Here is a 19,978-nt window from a genome sequence, read left to right on the forward strand (position 1 = left end):
ATTTTGTTTCCTATTTATTAGCCCCAGACTTTGTAAAAGCATTGTACGTCACTGTCTCGTTCCCTGTGCATCTTGATTGCTATGTTTGTATATTCCCTTGCCTGAAGGGGAAGGTTTTGTTTTATTCAGGCCTGGAATAAATATTATTTCAAGCACCTGATGTTTTGCTGCAGCTCCCCTGCTTAAAAAAAGGGGCGGAGCAGGAAGAAAATCTTAGCCCATGAGGGAAAGATGGAATATACAAGCCTGGGGTTTCATTCATGCAGCGCCAAACCATGGTTTACCCAAACGCTTGCCAGGACAAGTTTGCCTTGCAGGGTAACCCCAGAAACTGGACACCATAAAGTTTTGAACAACCAGGCCCTCCTCGGGGAAGCCACTGGAGATGTATGATAAGCTTGGAATGTGGGGGAACACAGTTACTACCTTTTTAAAAATGTGGGTTTTTTTGTTTTTTTTAAAAGAAATGGTTATCCAGCTTGTTTTAACAAGCAAAGATGCCATCAAGGGAAGGACTAGCATAGGAGTGGGGAACTTGCCGGACCACCAAATGTCACCAGACTACAGCCCTCATCGTCTCTGCTTCTTGGCCGCCCTGGCTGGGGCTGAACATCTGGAAAGCTGCAATATTAGTCCCCCCTGGGTTAGTCAGTCTTTAATGCAGAACATCCCCCCAAAACTACAATTCTCAGAACCCTTCGTCACAGTTTACGGCATGAATGCGCTCAGAAGGCTGATCTTGGGCAAAAGCGAGACTGTGCAGGCCCAATCCAGTGTTAGAGTAGCAGTTTACATCCATACCGTGCATCTGGTACGAACTTGTGCCACTTTGACAGCTGTGGCTTCCCTCAAGGAAACTTGGGAACTGTGGTTTGTTATGGTGCTGGGAGTTGTCAGGGATTCCCCCCCCCCAGTCCCCTACAGTCCCCAGAGTTCCCTGGGAAGAGGGGATTGATTTTGTTAAGCCACTTTGGGAATCCTAGTTCTCCGAGGAGAATAGGGGCCTCCTTGTAACTCTCTGCGCCCTTAAACTACAGTTCACAGGATTCGGGCCGATGGGTAGGGCAGCCATGACTGTTCAAAGTGGCATGATACTGCTTTCAATGTGTGGTGCGGATGTGGCCCATATCTGCCAATGGGAGCGGGGCAGGCCTTCCCCACAACGAGGAGGCATGGCCTTTGAGGGGGCAGCCAGAACCAGGCCCACTAACTTGGTTTGATGGGCCTAATCCCGTGTTGAAAGTAGCAGCTACTTCCCAGGTGCTTTTTGTTTGTTTGTTTGTTCACTCAAAAGTTTGAAACCCTGCCAATATTGAGGCTCAGGCCTGGAGGGACAGGAATGCTAATGGGAAGCCTTTGCGATTAAAACGAACTTAAATTATACTCTAAAAGCAGCTATTGTCGTTGACAGGAACATTTAGTGCGACGGCATCCGCCTGTCGCGTTAAGCTGTGAAGCTTCTCCCTCTGTTACAGGCCGCCCCCCTCAGACAATTATGTGCAATGAACGGGAACTTGAATTATTGTTTTAAAATGTCTGGGTTGCGCCTCGGCCTGATCCATCCTTCTGCACTGGTTCTCTTAGAGGTTTCTGTCTGTGTTAAGCTTCCCCCCTCCCAGGTAACATCCTTGCCGTGTGTGCGCATATTTATCGGTAAACGTATTTGCAAATCAGTTTGAACGCTGTCTTTTAGATAAGAGCAGTCGCTTTCCTTTCCCACGCTTAGCCCATCGAATGCTTGGCCGCATATCGCATTTTGCTTCCCACGGAGCCCTATGCATTGTCTTGCATGCTGTACTCAGTGTCTCTGGCATCCCGGTGTGCCAGGGGGGCAGCATTTTTGGATCCAGGGCTTATTGGAAATCTGGACGTGGATGTGGGGGTTGCTTCAGTTCTCAAGAGATGCATCTCCATGTGTGTGTTTGCGGCTGGAATAGCCTCCTGCGATTGCAGGAGCAGAATGTGTGAATCGCTCTGGGCGCCCGCAGTGCCCTCCATTTTGTTCAGCCCACACAAGGGCTGATGTGTTGGCAGCTTCAAAATGAAAACAGGATCACCTGACCTTTGGGGTGCCAGCTGTCACTGTCACCAGCAGGTGCACAGGTGAGTGCCCCCAGGTAGCCTCTCAATTTAGGGGCTGCCGGACAAGGACAAAGGGTATGTCTCTTTATCATTATTGTGTTTTGTTTGTTTTGTTTTTGCTAGGGGTTCCTCTCCCCCAGTGGGATTAGGATTTTAGAAGTTTCTTTAGCGAGTCCTACCTCTGCCTCACGTAAATCCCATTCTGGAGGGGCTGGGGGGGGGCACCGGGTGAAGGACTTGAAGGGTGAACACCCCACCCCCGCCCCCAGTGTTTTTGGCAAGAAACAAGCTTTACTAGACATTTGAGAATGTTATCGTGACTTGGACAAATGTGTGTACAGAGGAGATATCAGCTCCCTGCTTGCTTACTGAAAATGGGGATAACTTGAAGGGTTAAACAAACAAAAAAAATTTATGGAGAGATGATGACTTCCTTTAGTTTATTTCATGTACCTCCTGCCCCTCCTCCCCCCAAATAAATTTTACCTGGATATGTTTGAGGACTCCTCTAGACTTGTTTATTGTGCATTCATCCAGATTTGCCGGTGCAAAGTTTTAGTGGAGGTTGGACTATATTCAGTCTTGATTGAGCACTCATCCAGATTTGGTTATGGGATGTTTATTCTTCTGCCTGTCCCAATTGTTCATTCAACTCTTCTCAGTGTGTTTTACCATCACTTTTCCAGCTGCAGAAAGTCCACTTCCTTTTAAAAATTGTGCTAGAGGCCTGGCCTTCAACTGGGGGTACGGACTCACTGGGGGTGGCCCACGGCTGGGTCGCAACAGGAGCACTACCACCCTGCAAATATATAGTAAAAGATTAAGAAATGGTTCCCCAAATGCATTTTCGGTTAAATGTGGGCCCTGGGTCTGAAAAGGTTGAAGTTACCTGTGTTAGAGTGGCAGAGTGCTTGAATACACATTAATTGCTCAAACCTACATTTCTCAACAAGCCCTCTTGAATCGCTCCTGCAAAATACTGACAGTCTGGAGGAGGCTTGAAACTGGCTTTAAATGAAGGCATGAGTTGGGTTTCTTCTTGAAGGTATGTACCCCTTCCCACACTTTGCTTCACCCGAAACAATTTAAGGCAGAGCTTTCCAAACTGTATGTCACGACACACTAGTGTATCGGCTGCACTGTGTAAGGCTGCATCTACACAGCTATAAAAAAAACACTCCGAAAATACTCTGGGGGGGAAAACCGTTTTAAAGTTCAGAATGGAGAATTTCAGGTCTACACTGGCACCTGGTGCCACAGTGTTATAACGCATTTATAACATTTTTACTTATATATACTAATGTAGCTGAGTCCTAGGTGTGTCACACAAATGCTCCCTGCGCTCCTCCCGGGGCTGGAAAGGGGTTAATTTATCCTTCGGTTTGCTAGTAAAACTGAATTACTGTGCCGTGAAATGATTTTGTTGTTGTTGTTGTTCAGTCGTTCAGTCGTGTCCGACTCTTCGTGACCCCATGGACCAGAGCACGCTAGGCACGCCTATCCTTCACTGCCTCTCGCAGTTTGGCCAAACTCATGTTAGTAGCTTCGAGAACACTGTCCAACCATCTCATCCTCTGTCGTCCCCTTCTCCTTGTGCCCTCCATCTTTCCCAACATCAGGGTCTTTTCTAGGGATTCTTCTCTTCTCATGAGGTGGCCAAAGTACTGGAGCCTCAACTTCAGGATCTGTCCTTCTAGTGAGCACTCAGGGCTGATTTCTTTGAGAATGGATAGGTTTGATCTTCTTGCAGTCCATGGGACTCTCAAGAGTCTCCTCCAGCACCATAATTCAAAAGCATCAATTCTACGGCGATCAGCCTTCTTTATGGTCCAGCTCTCACTTCCGTACATTACTACTGGGAAAACCATAGCTTTAACTATACGGACCTTTGTCGGCAAGGTGATGTCTTTGCTTTTTAAGATGCTGTCTAGGTTTGTCATTGCTTTTCTCCCAAGAAGCAGGCGTCTTCTAATTTCGTGACTGCTGTCACCATCTGCAGTGATCATGGAACCCAAGAAATGATGCATGTCTCTAAATAGTGTGTCACCAACGTGAAAAGTTTGGAAAGCTCAGATTTAAGGTATGTCTTTAAACTAACAAGTCTCACCAAATAAAGGGGATGGGGAAATGACTACATTGTTGTATCCCCATCTGTTTCCCTTTCCTGCTCTTGGCTGGGGTTGGGGGGGGGGGCTGCCCATCTTTCTCTTGGCCTGGAAAATGTGCGTCTTACCAGATTGCCCAGTATCCGTAGAACCGCAGAACATTCAGTATCTACACATGGCATCCTATAATACATGAGTGCAACTTTTGATATTTGGGAGTGGATATGTGATATTTTGACAGGACGTGGGTGGCGCTGTGGGTTAAACCACAGAGCCTAGGGCTTGCAGATCAGAAGGTCGGCAGTTCGAATCCCCGCGACGGGGTGAGCTCCCGTTGTTCGGTCCCAGCTCCTGCCCACCTAGCAGTTCGAAAGCAAGTCAAAGTGCAAGTAGTTAAATAGGTACCGCTGTGGCGGGAAGGTAAATGGCGTTTCTGTGCGCTGCTGTGGTTCGCCAGAAGTGGCTTAGTCATGCTGGCCACATGACCCAAAAGCTGTATGCCGGCCCCCTCAGCCAATAAAGCGAGATGAGCGCTGCAACTCCAGTCGTCTTGAGACTTGACCTAACCCTTTACCTTTACGTGATGGTGTTTGATCAACGAAATACAGCTGCATTTAGTATTTGACAGCTTAATACTTTTCATTTTTTAAAAAAATGCTTGCCAAACTGAAAGAGACCCACCATCGCAAGAATACCAAATTTTGGAAGTCAGAATTTCACTTTACAATTTTTCATTTTTGTAAAGATCGAAGCAGCTCTAGGCACATTCTGTTGTGCAAGTTAAGAATGGTGTAACATAGTTTCAGAGTCCCTCTCTCTGCTGGACTGCTTATAAGGTCCCTTTTGTGGCATCTTACTTGCCCTGTTCAGTGGGCTTGAGAAAAGAGGAAGGGGCTGCTGGAAGATAGATCTTCAAGTTCCTTTGGTTGTCTAGTTGAATCCTTGTTGCTTTCAAAGTGCAAGATAGACGCTTTTGTCACCCAAATTAGACGGAATGGCAAGGGGCTCTTTGGGGTGCTGTAAAGATGTCTTTGTAAATCACCAAACACACTTTGGGCAAGTTTCCTGGATGCTCTCCCCTTTACAGTAAGCATAAATCGTCTGCTATGGAAACCAGGATAAGGCAAAGCGGGGCCGGGGGGGGGGAATCCCTGTTAAAAAGAGAATTCGGGTGGAAAGGGAAATTAGTTTTCTGGCTCATGTGAGGGATATTGAGTTTTTTCTTGGCTGTTGGCCTGGTCTCCAATACACTGAAACAAAGAACTTTAAGTGGCATTTGATGGTATTCTAATCAGCAAGCTTTGACGCTGGATTTATTTTGCTTTGACTAGAATGGAGTCTGGAAACGGAGGAGTCATAATTCAGTTGTAAAAAGCATGTGCTTTTATCCGAGGCTCATTCCTGGGTGACTCGGCTGACAGGGCTGGGAAAAGACCTCTTTGCCCCTGAGATCCTCAGAGACTGCAGCAGTCAGAGTAGACAATACTGATTAATATAGACCAGGGTTTCCCAAACTTGGTTCTCCAGCTGTTTTTGCACTACAACTCCCATCATCCCTAGCTAGCAGTACCAGTGGTCCAGGATGATGGGAGTTGTAGTCCAAAAACAGCTGGAAACCCAAGCTTGGAAAACCCTGATATAGACCATATATGTGTCCGTTTCGCCTTACTCCTTGCCTGTTTTTGGCAACCATTTTTATAGCTGTTCTGAGGGATGCTGAATCTGCATCAGATTGGGTGCCTCCCATGGCACTGTGATGTAAAGAGTCACAGAATCATAGTTGGAAGGGACACCAAGGGTCATCTAGTCCAAACAGGAAGAACAACTAAAGAATCCCTGACAGATGGATCCTTAACCTAAATCTAGGTGTGGAGTTGTTGATGCCTTCAACTGTACCCATATCCAAACCTAGTGACCTTCAGGGATACTTACTTGCAGAACTGGGATATTTTAGGGCATTCCTGCAAATCTCTACTATCATAAAGCTTTGTGGGTCTTCAGCTGTGGGTCTTGCAAATACTGTTTAGATGAACATGTGCATTTAGTCAAAACAAAATAAAAAATTCTTTCCAGTAGCACCTTAGAGACCAACTAAGTTTGTTCTTTGTATGAGCTTTCGTGTGCATGCACACTTCTTCAGATACACTGAAACAGAAGTGCATTTAGTGTGCAGGATGTGGGGGATGGCTATACTCCCCCCCCCCCCAAAAAAACCCCCAACAACCTAGAATATTAATTCCTGAAACAACATTCTAGTAAATTAGATGAGAATTTGATTCATTGGCCAAATCATGGGAATGTCAATTTAAAAACTGATGGATGTGCAAGTTGCAATGTTCGGGAAGCTCCCAAGAATTGGCTGAGAGAGCTCTGGTCTGTTTTAATGAAGTTGAACCCTCATTACCTATTAGCTGGTGTCTCGGAATGTGCACCCATCCCAATGGCCACCACAGCCAATACTGGGGACAGCAGCAGCTGAACGGCTTAGGAGGGGTGCTGCAGTGTAGGAAAGCGAGAGGACAGCAATAGCCACTGTGTTACGTACACGGTTGTGTGTTGGTTTTTGTTTTTTATTTTTGCAGACCATCACTTGCTAGCTGTAAGCTGTTAATGCCCAGGACACACACACACACACACACACACACACACAAAAAAAAAACTTGTGGAGGAACAGGAACCTACTATGATCGCAAACAAATTAGCACTTTTCTTTTTAACGCGCTACAATGTGCCAGTCTGACCCATACCGCTCTACCGGATAGATTTGTGAAGTGAGCTTTTTTATAGCAAAACAGTTAAATTTGCATCAGCATTTTTTCCCAAGGTTTCAGGTGCCAGCTGGCACAAGCTCATTGGCCTTGAATCATGCCTACAATGAGAGTGAGGTGCAGAGCAGGTGCAGATGGCTTTTTTTTTTTTAAGCTCTCCAGTTTGCTGGGTGCTTTCCACTTCACACATCCGAAAGCAACCTGCTTGGCTAATGGCTCCCAGCTGGTTCATCTATAACTCTTTTCTTGGCCGCTGGAGATTTATGTCTCTTTCTCGGCTTCTGGGAGATGAAGCTGGTCTTTCAGAGGGTTAAAGACATGTCTCCAGTGCATTGGGTGCTTAGCCTAAGTGGTGATTTATTTTTTGTGGGGTGTTTCAATTGCAGACATTTCAAAAAGAACGTCCCAAACAGAATGGTCAAAAGATTGCATTTTATTTTTTTGATTTGGATGCTAAAATGGTCTTCCTTCTTCCAAGGTAAATGGGACTACTTTATATATTACATGCCTCTTAGAGTCTACTTCCCATTATCGTACACAGCTAAGCCATTTTGACCTAACCTTTCCACTCGGGTCCGAGGGATCCCATCACAATTTCCAAATAGCTGCCATTTGAATGTGGAGTGTTTTTAGGACTATCACTCACCTAAAGCAATCTCAGATGATTCTGCGTCAATGTTTTAACTGAGTAATAAATTAACTAAATGGCGTATTTCAAGGGCTACCAACTTTAAACAACGCTTGCTTGAAATAATTTAGACCTGTTGGCTATTCAGATCTTTTATAGTGAAATGAGAAGTGACTTTTGTTCTTTGGGTGCGTGGGGAAAAATAAGAGCTCTGATATGCATCACAATCATCCGTCACCCCCATAAAGCCTGTGATTTAGAAATATCTACCAAAACTAAAACACCCTGTCAAATGGCTGACCATAGGGGGGACTTGGATATTCCAAGATGTACATATAAATTGCGAGGAATAGCCCACTGACTGCCCTCTGAATGGCTCCCAGGCCGGTGCTAGGTCACCCAAAACAAGCATTCTGTTATGAGTGGCTTGTTTCCGGCAAGAGGCGTTCCAAGCAAGCTGCAGGCAGATATCAGCGGGGAGAAACACTTGGAAGCGAAGGAGTCTTGTGCGACATTTTCCCAGAAGGGGCTGGGGTGGGGGGTGGGGACAACGGCTACGACGAAGGCTTTGGGTTAGAAAACAGAGAAGAGGGTTGCCCTTCCGCCGGTTTGTTTCTTTTCCTCCCGGTCGGAATGGGAGGGAGTACTGGCTTGGTGTTGGAACCTGGCCGGTCCATGAGTGGGTGGACGGCGGGAGAAGGAGGCTTGGGCTTGGGCGCTTTCTTCTCTTTGGGCTCGGGAGAAAGGGTCGCCTCTGCAAGAAAGGAAAATGGCATTTGTCAGCGGTTCCGATGAGTAGGCGGCAGCCGGCGTTAGAACAGAGGGTAGCCGCTACGGGGTTAAGACTCCAGCTGCCATCAGCCCCGGCCAGGGAAGATGGAAGGAGAGTCCTGGTTCTAGGCAGACGAGAACCCTAACAAAACACCCTGTTCAAGGAGAACCGCCTCACAAAGGGTCTTCCCGTTTGTGCAGCGCCATGAAATCTGCTCGTTCTTATCTTTACCATGGGTGAATTGGGGTTTGTGTGTCAGCATTTCTGATGCATGGACTTGGGCATGACGTTGTCATTCACAATAAGCAGCACACTTCACTGCCACCTAACTGCTATGCTGAATCCGTCCTGAGATGTGTTTAGTTTGATATTGGGGCTGGTCTGCCAACTCCTTTGCAGAAGTTCACAAGCACAGCGCAGCAGGGAATATTTCCCTTCCCTGCCATTTGCTCCTTCTCTTTTTTTGCATCACTATAGCTTTGAGTCAGGGACATACTATGCAAAACCGCTCTGAAGGCTCAGGACTTGCTTCAGGGCATCCTACCAATAGTTGGCTTCGCTACTGGTATCTTTAGAGCTGCGGTGGGGAAGCCTGGGGGCCAAATGCAGCCTTTTGGGGTCTCTACCTGGCCCTTGGAACACCTCCCTAAGCCATGCCTCCTCTTTCCTTCTGCCACAACCCTTTTCCCACTGTCCTTGACTGCCTTCACATAGCTATAATGTGCTTGGAACTGTGGCAATACCTCTGGAGATGTGTGTGAATTGGACTAGAAACTTTGGTATGGCTGGCATGCAATCCACACTGAAGCAATTTAAGGCCTGCTTTTGAGCTCCACAAAGTTGCCCTTTTGAGAATGTGTCCTTCCGATTAAAAAAAGTCTCCCCAGCCCTGCTTTAGAGCTTAAGAACAACAGAGGGGGCTCTGTCTGGATCACAGGTAGGTGAAAGGGCTGCCTAACCGGCCCCTGTGGGCTGTAGGTGTGCTGTTTCTATCTTGGCCCAGCAGAGCTCATGGCCAAAGCTTTTCCTCCACTCCCACCTTTCTGCTCACCATCCTTCTCCTCGGCTGATGGTACCGGGGCAGGGGGCGGCAGCTGAGAAGCCGTGCTTTTAGATGAGAGTGTTCTCGGCGAAAGGCTGAGCGAATGTCTCGGTGTGCCCTGTGCCTCTTTAGGGCTGGGAAAGGAAAATTTGGTTCTCATGAACAAAAAAGCAAGCAAGCAAGCAAGCAGAAGAAGAAAACCGATATGTACTTTGCAACTCGGGCGACTTGCAGAATCAGGAAGCGGATCTTACAACAACACCCGTCTGCCTGAGACGTTTCACCCCTCCGACTTAGAAGTGCCACATGAGTGCCAGGATGTGCTCAGAACAGTCTGTGCCAGCCTAGTGCCTCCCAGATGCTCTGGCCTCTAACTCCCATCAGGCCCAGCAAAGCACATGGTGCAGGGTTGATGGGAGTTGTAGCCCAAAACAGCTGGAAGGCGCCAGGCACTCCATACTTAGATCAGCTGTGCATAACCAAGAGATATGCTCCAGCCGGCTGGGGAGCAGAGCAAGGGGATCCTGCTGTGGACTCCTTGGTTCATTTCTGCTTCACTGGCACCCCCAGATCTATTACCAGGGTGAGTGCCGAGGTTTCTTCTGCAGTCGAGCTGACGCCAGATGTAGAACTGCAAGCCTTCGTAAAGTCGAATGAGCAAGTGCCACAGGCAGGGATACCTCAAAGCCAGTCTCTCCCTCCCACCATCACCCAGCTCAGTGCCTGCAGCTCCTTTTTCCTTCCTGCATTTCCCATCATATTGAGCCAATGGAGATTGGTGAATCTGGCAATTTCGGTTTCATTCAGGATCTTAACTTTTTCCAATCGCAAGCTCAGTTCTCCAGGAATCCACGCCACTTTCCATTTTTTAAAAGATTTATCAGAATTCTAGTGCTAATTTCTCCTAATGCACATGTTTCTGTATGGAGTTTTGCCTAATAAGCACATTTTTGCAAAGCAACGTTCCCTAATGTAGCACTTAGTTTTGCATATTTTTGCTAACATATGCAAGTTTTGAAACACATGGCTGTGTTTTGACTTGTGCGTTGCTTTGGAAAGTTTGAATTAGGTGTGCTCTTAAATGCAATCTAAATCAATTTCCCTCCCCATCCCTAGTACACGTGCTGCGCAGGAGCAATGCAGCACCCATAGGACGCTGCACCCCTTGCTCTCTGCATCAGGGACACCAGGCTTGGAATTACTACTCTTTGGTTTAGAAAATGCTGGAGGCTCCAAGATTGGAGGGGGAGGGTGGCAGGCCCACAATTCCCCAGGCAAGCTGCTCAGGCATGATAAAAATAGTTCACAATATAACAACATCACACCCCTATTAACAAGCTTCACATCTCGGCATGCTCACACCTTTGCACAAACTTACCAGGACTGATTTTTTGTTTTGCTTGCTCTTCAGTCCCAAGCAAATGGAAGCATGAAATTGAAAACGAAGGGTGGATATATTGATTAGGAAAGGGGTGCAGGGTAGTGCTGGGCTGACTCCCCAAGGGGCCCCCCTGCTACTCAGCCTGCTAAAATGCTTCTGACTGGCAGCTTGCAGGGAGCTTGGTGGTGCCTGGCTGGCCAGGAGGCAGGACTGCAGAGCCCACTTTTGATCCAGCATGGCTCTCCCTGCGTTCTCAAATGGGATGACCCACCCTCTCTTCCTCCTCAGCATCCCTTTGGCCAGCTGTTGTACCACCTTAGGGTGCAGAGCTTCACTTTGTGGAGCACAAGTTCACACAGCAGTCGGGGCACGCACACACACACACCACACACACACACACACACACACACACACACACACACAATGAATGAATGGATGAATGTGAGTGCATGCACACACAGCAGCCTGCTTTCTTGCAAGCTTGGCTCACAGTTGATTTCTCACAAGCACAATTAAGAGTGCTAAGTGCAGGCGCTTGCAGAGTTAAAACACCTTAACGTGAGGAAATGGAAAGGAAGGAATGTTTTGTTTCCCCAAATACAAACGAATGCAGGAACCTCCCGCATGACACAGGCTTCACCTCTTCTGAAGTGTCAAGGTGGATTCCAGCTCCTGGCAGTAACAGCAGGGAAGATGCTAACCCAGCCCCCAAAACACCAGGCTTCTCCGAGATCTTTACAGCTGGCAAATTTAAACTGAGTAAAGAGGAGCAAGAAGGCAGAATGGGCCAGGGAAAGGAGCTGTCATGGAGATGTGGGGATCACCAGGGATTTCCCTGGGCACTCTTCCTGCCCTTAAGGCTAGCAGCTTCAACCAAGCCAAAAGAACCCTGCCAGCCCTTCCAGGTGCTGTTACATTAGCCTTGGTAGGTTACATAATGCATTTATATTCAATTACAACCCAAGTCATGGGTTGCAACACGTCGGATGAAACTGGATACTGTCTGTGACAGCTCATTCCACACTAAGCCAGTTTGGTGTCTGTGCCAAAGCCCTTTTTATTTTTTGCTCCTCCAGACTGGCTGGGCTGCTCCTCTGAAAGGGGTTTCCGCAGGGAAGAAATCAGTCCCTGATGAAACCAGAGGAGCCATTAGGATCCAGGCATGCACTCCAGGCAAGGTTCTATGGCAGAACCTGCCAGATGGGGAACCTGCCCATCTGGCTCCTTGTCAATGAACACTTTTGCCTTACTCACCTTCGGTCTGGGCTAGCGGGTGGGACACCACGATCTGGGCTGGTGTCTTTTCCGATTGACAATGTGGAAACCTCAGATGGGGGTTCCAAAAACCGAGCGTGTGAGATGCCAACTGCTGGGGAAGTGCCGTCAAAATAGCTGGAATGACACATAAGGAAGTATATGAGGACTTCTCTCTGTTTTATGCATCAGAGAGAAAGTCGAGATTCTTTCCCTTCTTTCCACTGTGATGGCACCTTAGCATAGCACCCCCACTTCACATTGTCAACCCTGACCTCTCTTCCCTATGTTGTACCAAAGGTGTTGAATGAAATGGCTCTCAGGATCTCCTACAACCCAGTGATTTTATAGGTGTTGTATTGGATTCTGCAGGAGGGAAATACTGCTAAAGAGATCAAAAAGTTTGGACACGTTTAGCCTGACAGCTTTTGTTGGGAGAACAGAGAAGAAGAAGAAGAGTTTGGATTTGATGTCCCGCTTTATCACTACCCGAAGGAGTCTCAAAGCGGCTAACATTTTCCTTTCTGTTCCCCACAACAAACACTCTGTGAGGTGAGTGGGGCTGAGAGACTTCTGAGAAGTGTGACTAGCCCAAGGTCACCAAGCAGCTGCATGTGGAGGAGCGGAGACGCAAACCCGGTTCACCAGATTACGAGTCTACCGCTCTTAACCACTACACCACACTGGCTCTCAGAGCACTGGGATTCACTAGATAATTTCATTTTCTGCAGGGGGTGGAGGGGGCCTATGGAGGGGCTGCAGTATGACATCCCCAGGACTTATCATGGGTGCTCTATGCCTCTCCAAGCTTTTCTGCTGGAGCAGTTTTCATCATTCTCATCAGTTGGATAGCATGGCCATCTTCTTTCCAAAAAGTGATTTTTCTGAACCCTTACATAGGGCTCGTCCACATGGAAGGTAGCCTATCTAGGAGAAGGAAGCCTCTGCTGCCTTGCAGGACATCACTGGGAGAAGAAGAGGCTAAGGAGCAAACCCTACAGAAATCTGGAGTGGAGTCCCTAAGACGGTTGGATGGTGCCTTGTATAACTCCTTCTGGCAACTGCCAAACGCCTTGCTCTGCTTTCCTTTGGACCACAACAGCAAAGCAAAGAAGGGGGTCTTGTTGTCTTGGCAGCCCAGGACCTCCAGACACACTGCCCAGGCTAGCGCCCCAGGGAGGTCACTTTGGTGATGCTAACACAGCAGTTTGACTTCGCCCTTGGAGGCGCACTCCATTGTATTTTGAGACAGACAGATGCCAACAACATCATGAATGGGGAACCCGTGAGCCTCTGAATGCTGCTGGATTGCAGTTCCTGTCTTTGATTATTGGTGATGTTGGCTGGGGCTGATGGGGAGCCCAGCATCATCCAGGGGGGCTCAGCTTCCCCATCACTGCCCTGCATGGAGGCAAAACATTACAGGGCCATGTTGGTGACACAAACACCCTTCCAGAGGGTGACAGAAATGGATTTTAAATGTAAGAATATAAGCCCATTGGATCAGGCCAGTGGCCCATCTAGTCCAACATCAAAGGAGCCAACCAGATGCTTGTGGGAAGCTTCTTTCCGTGGGAGAAAGAAATAATTACTAGCAAATACATTAAGCTGACAAGTAATGCCATTTCTCAGATAGGCGTGCAAAATGTTTTTCACTTTTCACTTTGAAGTAGACATGACCCTGCCGAGGCAGCCTTCTCTTTAGCCCATTAGCACTCTTGCTAATCAAGTGACGTTAGGTTAGTTCTGTGCTGCGGTGCGCACAAGGAACAGGGAGAAGGAACTCAAACCTTGTCTTGCAGAGAGCTCTCGATAAAGAAAGCCGCCCCTCTGTCTCTTGGCAACAGAGTGGCTGGATGGAGAAGCGCGAAGCTCGTTTGGGAGCAGCCGCTGAACTCCAGGAGCAAAGAGCTATTTTCCGTGAAAGAGGCCATTGTGTTCTAAATCAAAGCAGGTGATTTTTCTCCCCTCTCCCCCCCTCCCTCCCAAGAGCTCAGCCAGGGAAAGGGGAAAGGGGGGGGGGAGGCAGAAATCTATTGAGGCTTTTTGCAATTACTTTTCAGAGAGACGGACTTCCTCTCTGACCCCCAACGTTCACAAAGAATACACATTGTTTGACTGGAGAACGGCATTGCAGAATTCGGATAAGTGCACATTTCGAAGGGAGGCTGTGTGCTGTTTCACCTATTGCATTTGGAAAGTGCAGATCAGGTAGTTTCTCATGAAAATGCAAACGAAGCTGAATTTCTCCTCCATCCCTCCTGATGAAATGTAGCCCTCTTCCCCAAGCAAGAAATGTATAAATGATAGGATAGACAGACGAGGGAGACTCCTCTGTGTTAGAATCCAACGCGGGGAGTGGCTGGGCAACCCAGTCAGATGGGTGGGGAACGAATTAATTGTTGTTGTTCTTAATATAATTGCCATCATTGATAATTGTTGTTGTTGTTGTTATTTCTGAATACATCTTTTAAGGAAACAAATCCCACCATGAATTCATGAATTCTGAAAGATATTTGGAAAACAACCAGTTTGTTGCCTGCAAAAACCTTGGGAGGGATCAAGACTTCAGCACCTCCAACGTTAGTCGGAACTAATTACAACGTTAGTCGGGAACTAATGGTGCAGAGCGAGGCTTGGGGTGTGTGGCTGCCAAGATCCCCAGTCAATGGGCTTAAATACTTTACTTCCTGGTTTCATAGAGCTTTGGGATCACGGAAGAAGCCTCCTTCCCACTCCAGCTTATTGCAGCCCCTTCGCGTGCCTTTCCTTACCTCTGAAACAGCTGGCTATAGGAACTCACAGCCCTCCCTGTCAGCCCCTGCCTGGCCGTGCGCTGCCGCCTCTGAAGAGAAGCCTCCTCCTGAAAAAGAAGCGCAATCAACTTAGAATCGTACAACTGTAGAGGTACCCCCGAGGGTCATCTAGTCCAACCCCCTGCCGTGTGGGAATCACAGGTAACTTGTTAGAATAAAAATTGGGGGGGGGGGGTAAAACAGCAGAGAAGCCCCTCTCTGCCTAAAACCAGAGAGAGACAGCAAGGAGGCAAGAACTGTTTCTGGGTGAGAGGGGGCTCACGCAAAATCAGTCCTTGAACACAGAAACCTAGGTTATCAGGGAGATGGCTAATGAGTAGCCCTGTTCCCTAACACCTAATTTTCTGTGTGGAGGGATTTATTTATTTATTGTATATTTAGTTATTTTTAAAGTACTTATAGGCTGTCGTTTTTGGCAATGCTAATCACAATGTTTGATTGCTTAATGTTTGATGCTGTTGTTGCTCCGAGGACCCTCTGGTGGTCCTCTCACTGCGAGAAGTAAAGTGACAGGGAGCCAGGCACAGGGCCTTCTTGGTAGTTGCGCCCTCCCTGTGTAACGCCCTCCCATCAGATGCCAAGGAGATAAACAAGCACACAACTTTTAGAAGACATCTGAAGGCAGCCCTGTATCGGGAAGTTTTTATGTCTTACTGTTGTTTTAATTTGTTGGAAGCCGCCCAGAGCGGATGGGGTAACCCAGTCAGATATGCAGCGTATAAATGATAAATTATTATTGTAACTATTATGTTCAAGGCGTGGGTAAGGGGGTGGGGGCGGTTGCCCTCCCCCTATCCCTACCTCTTTCCTGAGAAACGAAAGCCTTTTGCTAATTGGTGGGTAGCGGGTTGGTTTGCGGCTTCTCTTCTCCATCTGGAACTCGAACTCCAGAAAACTGGGGAACCAATCTTCTTAGCAATAAGGCATGGTGGTAATAATTCCATAGCTGCCAGGCCTGCTGAGCTGAGATTCAGCATTATTACACACCATCATTCTAGAACCTCAGCGTGTGTGTTTGTTTGTTTTTAAAAAGCTTCCATTGGATTTCCAACTCCTTCCGGTTGTCATACGGGGAGCATTAGTTGCATAGGAATATATAGGAAGCTGGCTAATAACGGGTCATTTATCCTTGTAGCTCAACACTGGCTACTCTGGTGGGCTGTGGCTCTCCATGTCCGAGACAGAGTTGTTGTTTTACCATCACTTTTTTAAATTGAAACAAAAATAAAAAACAAACAAACAAATAAATCCCTTCCAGTGGCACCTTAGAGACCAACTAAGTTTGTTCTTGGTATGAGCTTTCGTGTGCATGCACACTTCTTCAGGTTACTTGATCCTTTTGACTAGAGGGGGAATGACTGAACCTGGGACCTCTCTGATCAGAATGCTACAAGTCGAGGCCATCCAAGGAAGCAGGATGTCAGAGGATTCAGGGCAGATAGCAGGCGTGGTACTGCTTCGCAGAGTGCGTAGTTAAAGCCACGTGCACAAAAACATTAAACTACATATTGAAATATTAAAATACAGGAAGGAAATTTTAAAGGGAAAAACTGAGGCAGAGTTAAAATTCATTTTTTAAATAATCTTAAATAATTTGATATTATATATTTTTCATAATTTGACATTATTCAATTCACTTTCAGTATAATAATTCCTTACATTTTGGCTTCCCATCCTTACGTCCGTGATGTTCCTGTTGTATTCCTTTATCTGCTGCCATAACTGCCATTTATTTTCTATTCTATTGTAACTTATATTACAATCATTTATTTATTCTCCTTCCCTTGTCTATTATTCAAATCCTGCTCACGATTTCGTTTGGCTATAGTTTTTTTCTCTATCAAATAGGACAGAGTTAAAAATTCTAATATAGTGAGATCTAAAGGTCTGGGAGCGGACCTTTAGGTCTTTTAAAAGACACTGGAGCATCGTCAGTGTCGGCACCTGCCAATTTAGAGACACTTTAGCAGAAAAGGCCCTCTCTCCTGTGACTGCCACTTCCATGGGCTGCAACACAAGCAGAATCAGCTGGTTGTAATGATCATGTAGGGAACCCTTGGAGTAAGTAAGGCTTTAGATATGATTAGTCATAGTCTCTCTCTCTCTCTCTCTCTCTCTCTCTCTCTCTCTCTCTCTCTCTCTCACACACACACACACACACACACACACACACACTTACCACTGGTGTTTTCTGTGCTGAAAGTCTGGCCGATATGATGGCAGAATAATTTTTGGATGATGAGTCCAAAAACTCACTGGGGGTGGGTGATGGCGCTACCCCATCGGTTCCTTTGATGGAGGCTGTTTTTGGAGGCACTGTGAGCATCCCGTTTGGAGCTGAGAGAGAGAAGATCAGCTCACTTAGCCCGGCAAACGGGATTGGCAGAAAGACCAGCGGGAATTAAGGAGTTCTAGGGACTTTCCATTCTTGAGAAAGCACTTCACAGAAGACGACACCCACCTCCGGGCCTCTCGGCCTGTTCTAGAATCCCCCTGCAGCAGGGAAGGTGGGGGTCTGTGGCCCTTCAGATGCTATGGGACTGTGCGTCCCATCAACCACTGCAGCCAGGGATGATGGGAGTTTTAGTCCAGAGACACCTGGAGGGTCCCCAGGTCCCCACATAAACTATACAACATCTCTCTCTCTCTCTCTCTCTCTCTCTCTCTCTCTCTCTCTCTCTCTCTGCTTCCCTCCAAGAAATGGAGAAGGGATGCTGAGCCCAGGGTTAAGAACGTTGCTTGCTCTGTTCCAAAATGGCTAATGAAGTTCAGCCTAGAATCTGTGGACACTGGAAGCAGGTTTTCATAAACACCCTCAAGGATTATCTACTGGGTTTTTCCCCCTCATGGGAATGGGTTTTAAGCTTAGCTCTTGACTTCCTGAATATTCATTATTCCTGGGCCCAGAAAACTTCAGCTCTCCGTGGGCCCACAAGGTTTTCTGTGAAAGCCCTATTAAAAAGACCAGGAACTGTGAATAAATGTGCAAATGGGCCTTGTGCAGGAAAATGGCATTTCTGAACATCATTTAGGATTGCTGTTCCCAGACCCAAAATATGTCTTGGGCTGGAGCTGACCAAGGGGAACAATTATGGCACCTCCATCGCTCTGCTTGAATGCCACTTCCACCCACAGCTGCCTCTCTGCTCTCTCTGTCCATTAGCAAAAGCTCACGGATGCCTGTTCATTAAGAAGAAGAAGATTTTTAATAGCTTCCCATTATATCAAACATCCAATCTCCCCCTATTACGATCTTACTGCAAATGTTCATACTAAAGAGTCAACCTTGAGGCAAGATTTCGCCCCCTCCTTCCCAAACAAACAAACAAACAATTTCCCCTCATCCATAAGGAAAGAGCAATCTCTCCCCCAAAATAGGATCATTACTTTAATTCGGAACACCTACAAATGAAACTCTAAATGAATTTAATGGAGCGTAGTAAATTTCAAAGTTACTTTTATGGATGGTGGAATTGCCCAAACTCAGCGCTCATAATGAAGTTGCTGTGGCTGACGAAGAAATGCAAATTGACAGGACGGCAAAGACATTAGAGGCCATTAAGAGCTCCTGCAAGGAATATCAGATGGTTTATGGCACAGCATAAAATGATAAGGGGGAGGAGGGGCCTTTTCTAACTCCTCTGCCCTCCTTAATCATTGCATCCACCAAGGAGGCAAGAAAGAAAAAGAAAGAAAGAAAAAAAGCCTTTCACGTTTTGTGAACTTTTGGCTCGCATGCCCAAAGGCCTCTGTTGAAGATGACTTTCTGCTGAGCACTTGGAAGAACAAGAAGAAGAAGAAGAAGAAGAAGAGGAGGAGGAGGAAGAGTTTGGATTTCATATCCCGCTTTATCACTACCCATAGGAGTCTCAAAGCGGCTAACATTCTCCTTTCCCTTCCTCCCCCACAACAAACACTCTGTGAGGTGAGTGGGGCTGAGAGACTTCAAAGAAGTGTGACTAGCCCAAGGTCACCCAGCAGCTGCATGTGGAGGAGTGGGGAAGTGAACCTGGTTCACCAGATTACGAGTCTACCACTCTTAACCACTACACCAGCAGGTTCATGATTACGAGCATTCAGACGAAAGATAGCAGGGGCGTATGACAGCAATTCGGAGAGGCCAAAGTGCCACAGGGCAAAACACATGCAGCAAAGACACCTGGAGACATACTCCTCATGTACAGGTGTTTTGATGCTGATGCCGGGTGTCTCCGAACCAAGATGGGCAAGCTGGAGTGCTTGGTCTCAGAACAAGATATAGGAAGCCTAATGGAAACCTGGTGGGATGGAGAGAACAAATTGAGGCAAATTCTATAGGAAGGACCGGGTCTAGGTGGCGTCCGTCTGTACATCAAAGAGGATCTGGAGGCCAGTAAGATAAAAATTCTCAAGAAGCAGACTCCTCCATGGAATCGTTGTGGGTGCAAAATGCATTTTGAGATGGAGAATGAGATCAAACAGGCATTGGACAGGAAAAGTGCTCTAGAAATGGGTGAGCTCAATTTCCCGCAAATCGACTTGATATACAAGCACCCAAAAGTGGTAACATTTCTGGATAGCCCAGAATACCTGGGCATGAAACCAATCAGAGGGGCAGTGATCCTGGATTTAATGCTGTAAAAATGCCAACTTCAAAGCCAAATGGCTGGCAAGCCTAGCACAGGACATCGTCTTTCAATGATGAGTGGAAATGCTTGCGAGGAGCAAGCTATCTGTGGGCAAATTCCCATTTCGCTTCCCGGAAACAACACAACTTGTCAGGCCACACCTGGGGGGATCTGCAATGCCATACCTGAAAGGAGGTTGGTGTACGATGCAGAAACTCTGACCTCAGTTTCTGACGGCTGCTTTATCCCCAGGAACTCCTCGATGAGTTTGCTCAGCTTGGTGAATGCTTCGTCAAAATCGTCTGAACGTGAAGGGATGCACATGTGGAGAGAAAGAAAAGAATTAACACAGCCAAATCCTGGAAGACCTTCAGTCGTAACCATTTGGATTGCTGGTATTCTAGAATGTGGCAAATTGCCCTCCTTGAAAAGGTATCTCATAAACTAAAAGTAGCTAAAGGGCAGAGTTTGCATGAGCACATTTATTTGCTAAATGGCACAGTTTGATTTATTATATTATATA

The 19,978-nt window shown here is 46.9% G+C and overlaps 1 protein-coding gene across 1 annotated transcript in view; it reads right to left on the minus strand.

Annotated features, from left to right (window-relative positions):
• Positions 1-8,137: 8,137 nt before the first annotated feature.
• LRGUK (leucine rich repeats and guanylate kinase domain containing) overlaps positions 8,138-19,978 on the minus strand; it is a 40,811-nt gene continuing 28,970 nt past the window's right edge. The window contains exons 15-20 of the mRNA XM_033162548.1: positions 19,641-19,757; positions 17,028-17,185; positions 14,807-14,895; positions 12,033-12,170; positions 9,407-9,531; positions 8,138-8,337 (exon numbers count right to left, since the gene is read on the minus strand). Coding sequence (XP_033018439.1) covers positions 8,138-8,337; positions 9,407-9,531; positions 12,033-12,170; positions 14,807-14,895; positions 17,028-17,185; positions 19,641-19,757 — 827 coding nt within the window. The remainder of the gene's footprint in view (positions 8,338-9,406; positions 9,532-12,032; positions 12,171-14,806; positions 14,896-17,027; positions 17,186-19,640; positions 19,758-19,978) is intronic.

This window comes from Lacerta agilis, chromosome 10, assembly GCF_009819535.1.
Source record: "Lacerta agilis isolate rLacAgi1 chromosome 10, rLacAgi1.pri, whole genome shotgun sequence".
Taxonomy (NCBI): domain Eukaryota; kingdom Metazoa; phylum Chordata; class Lepidosauria; order Squamata; family Lacertidae; genus Lacerta; species Lacerta agilis.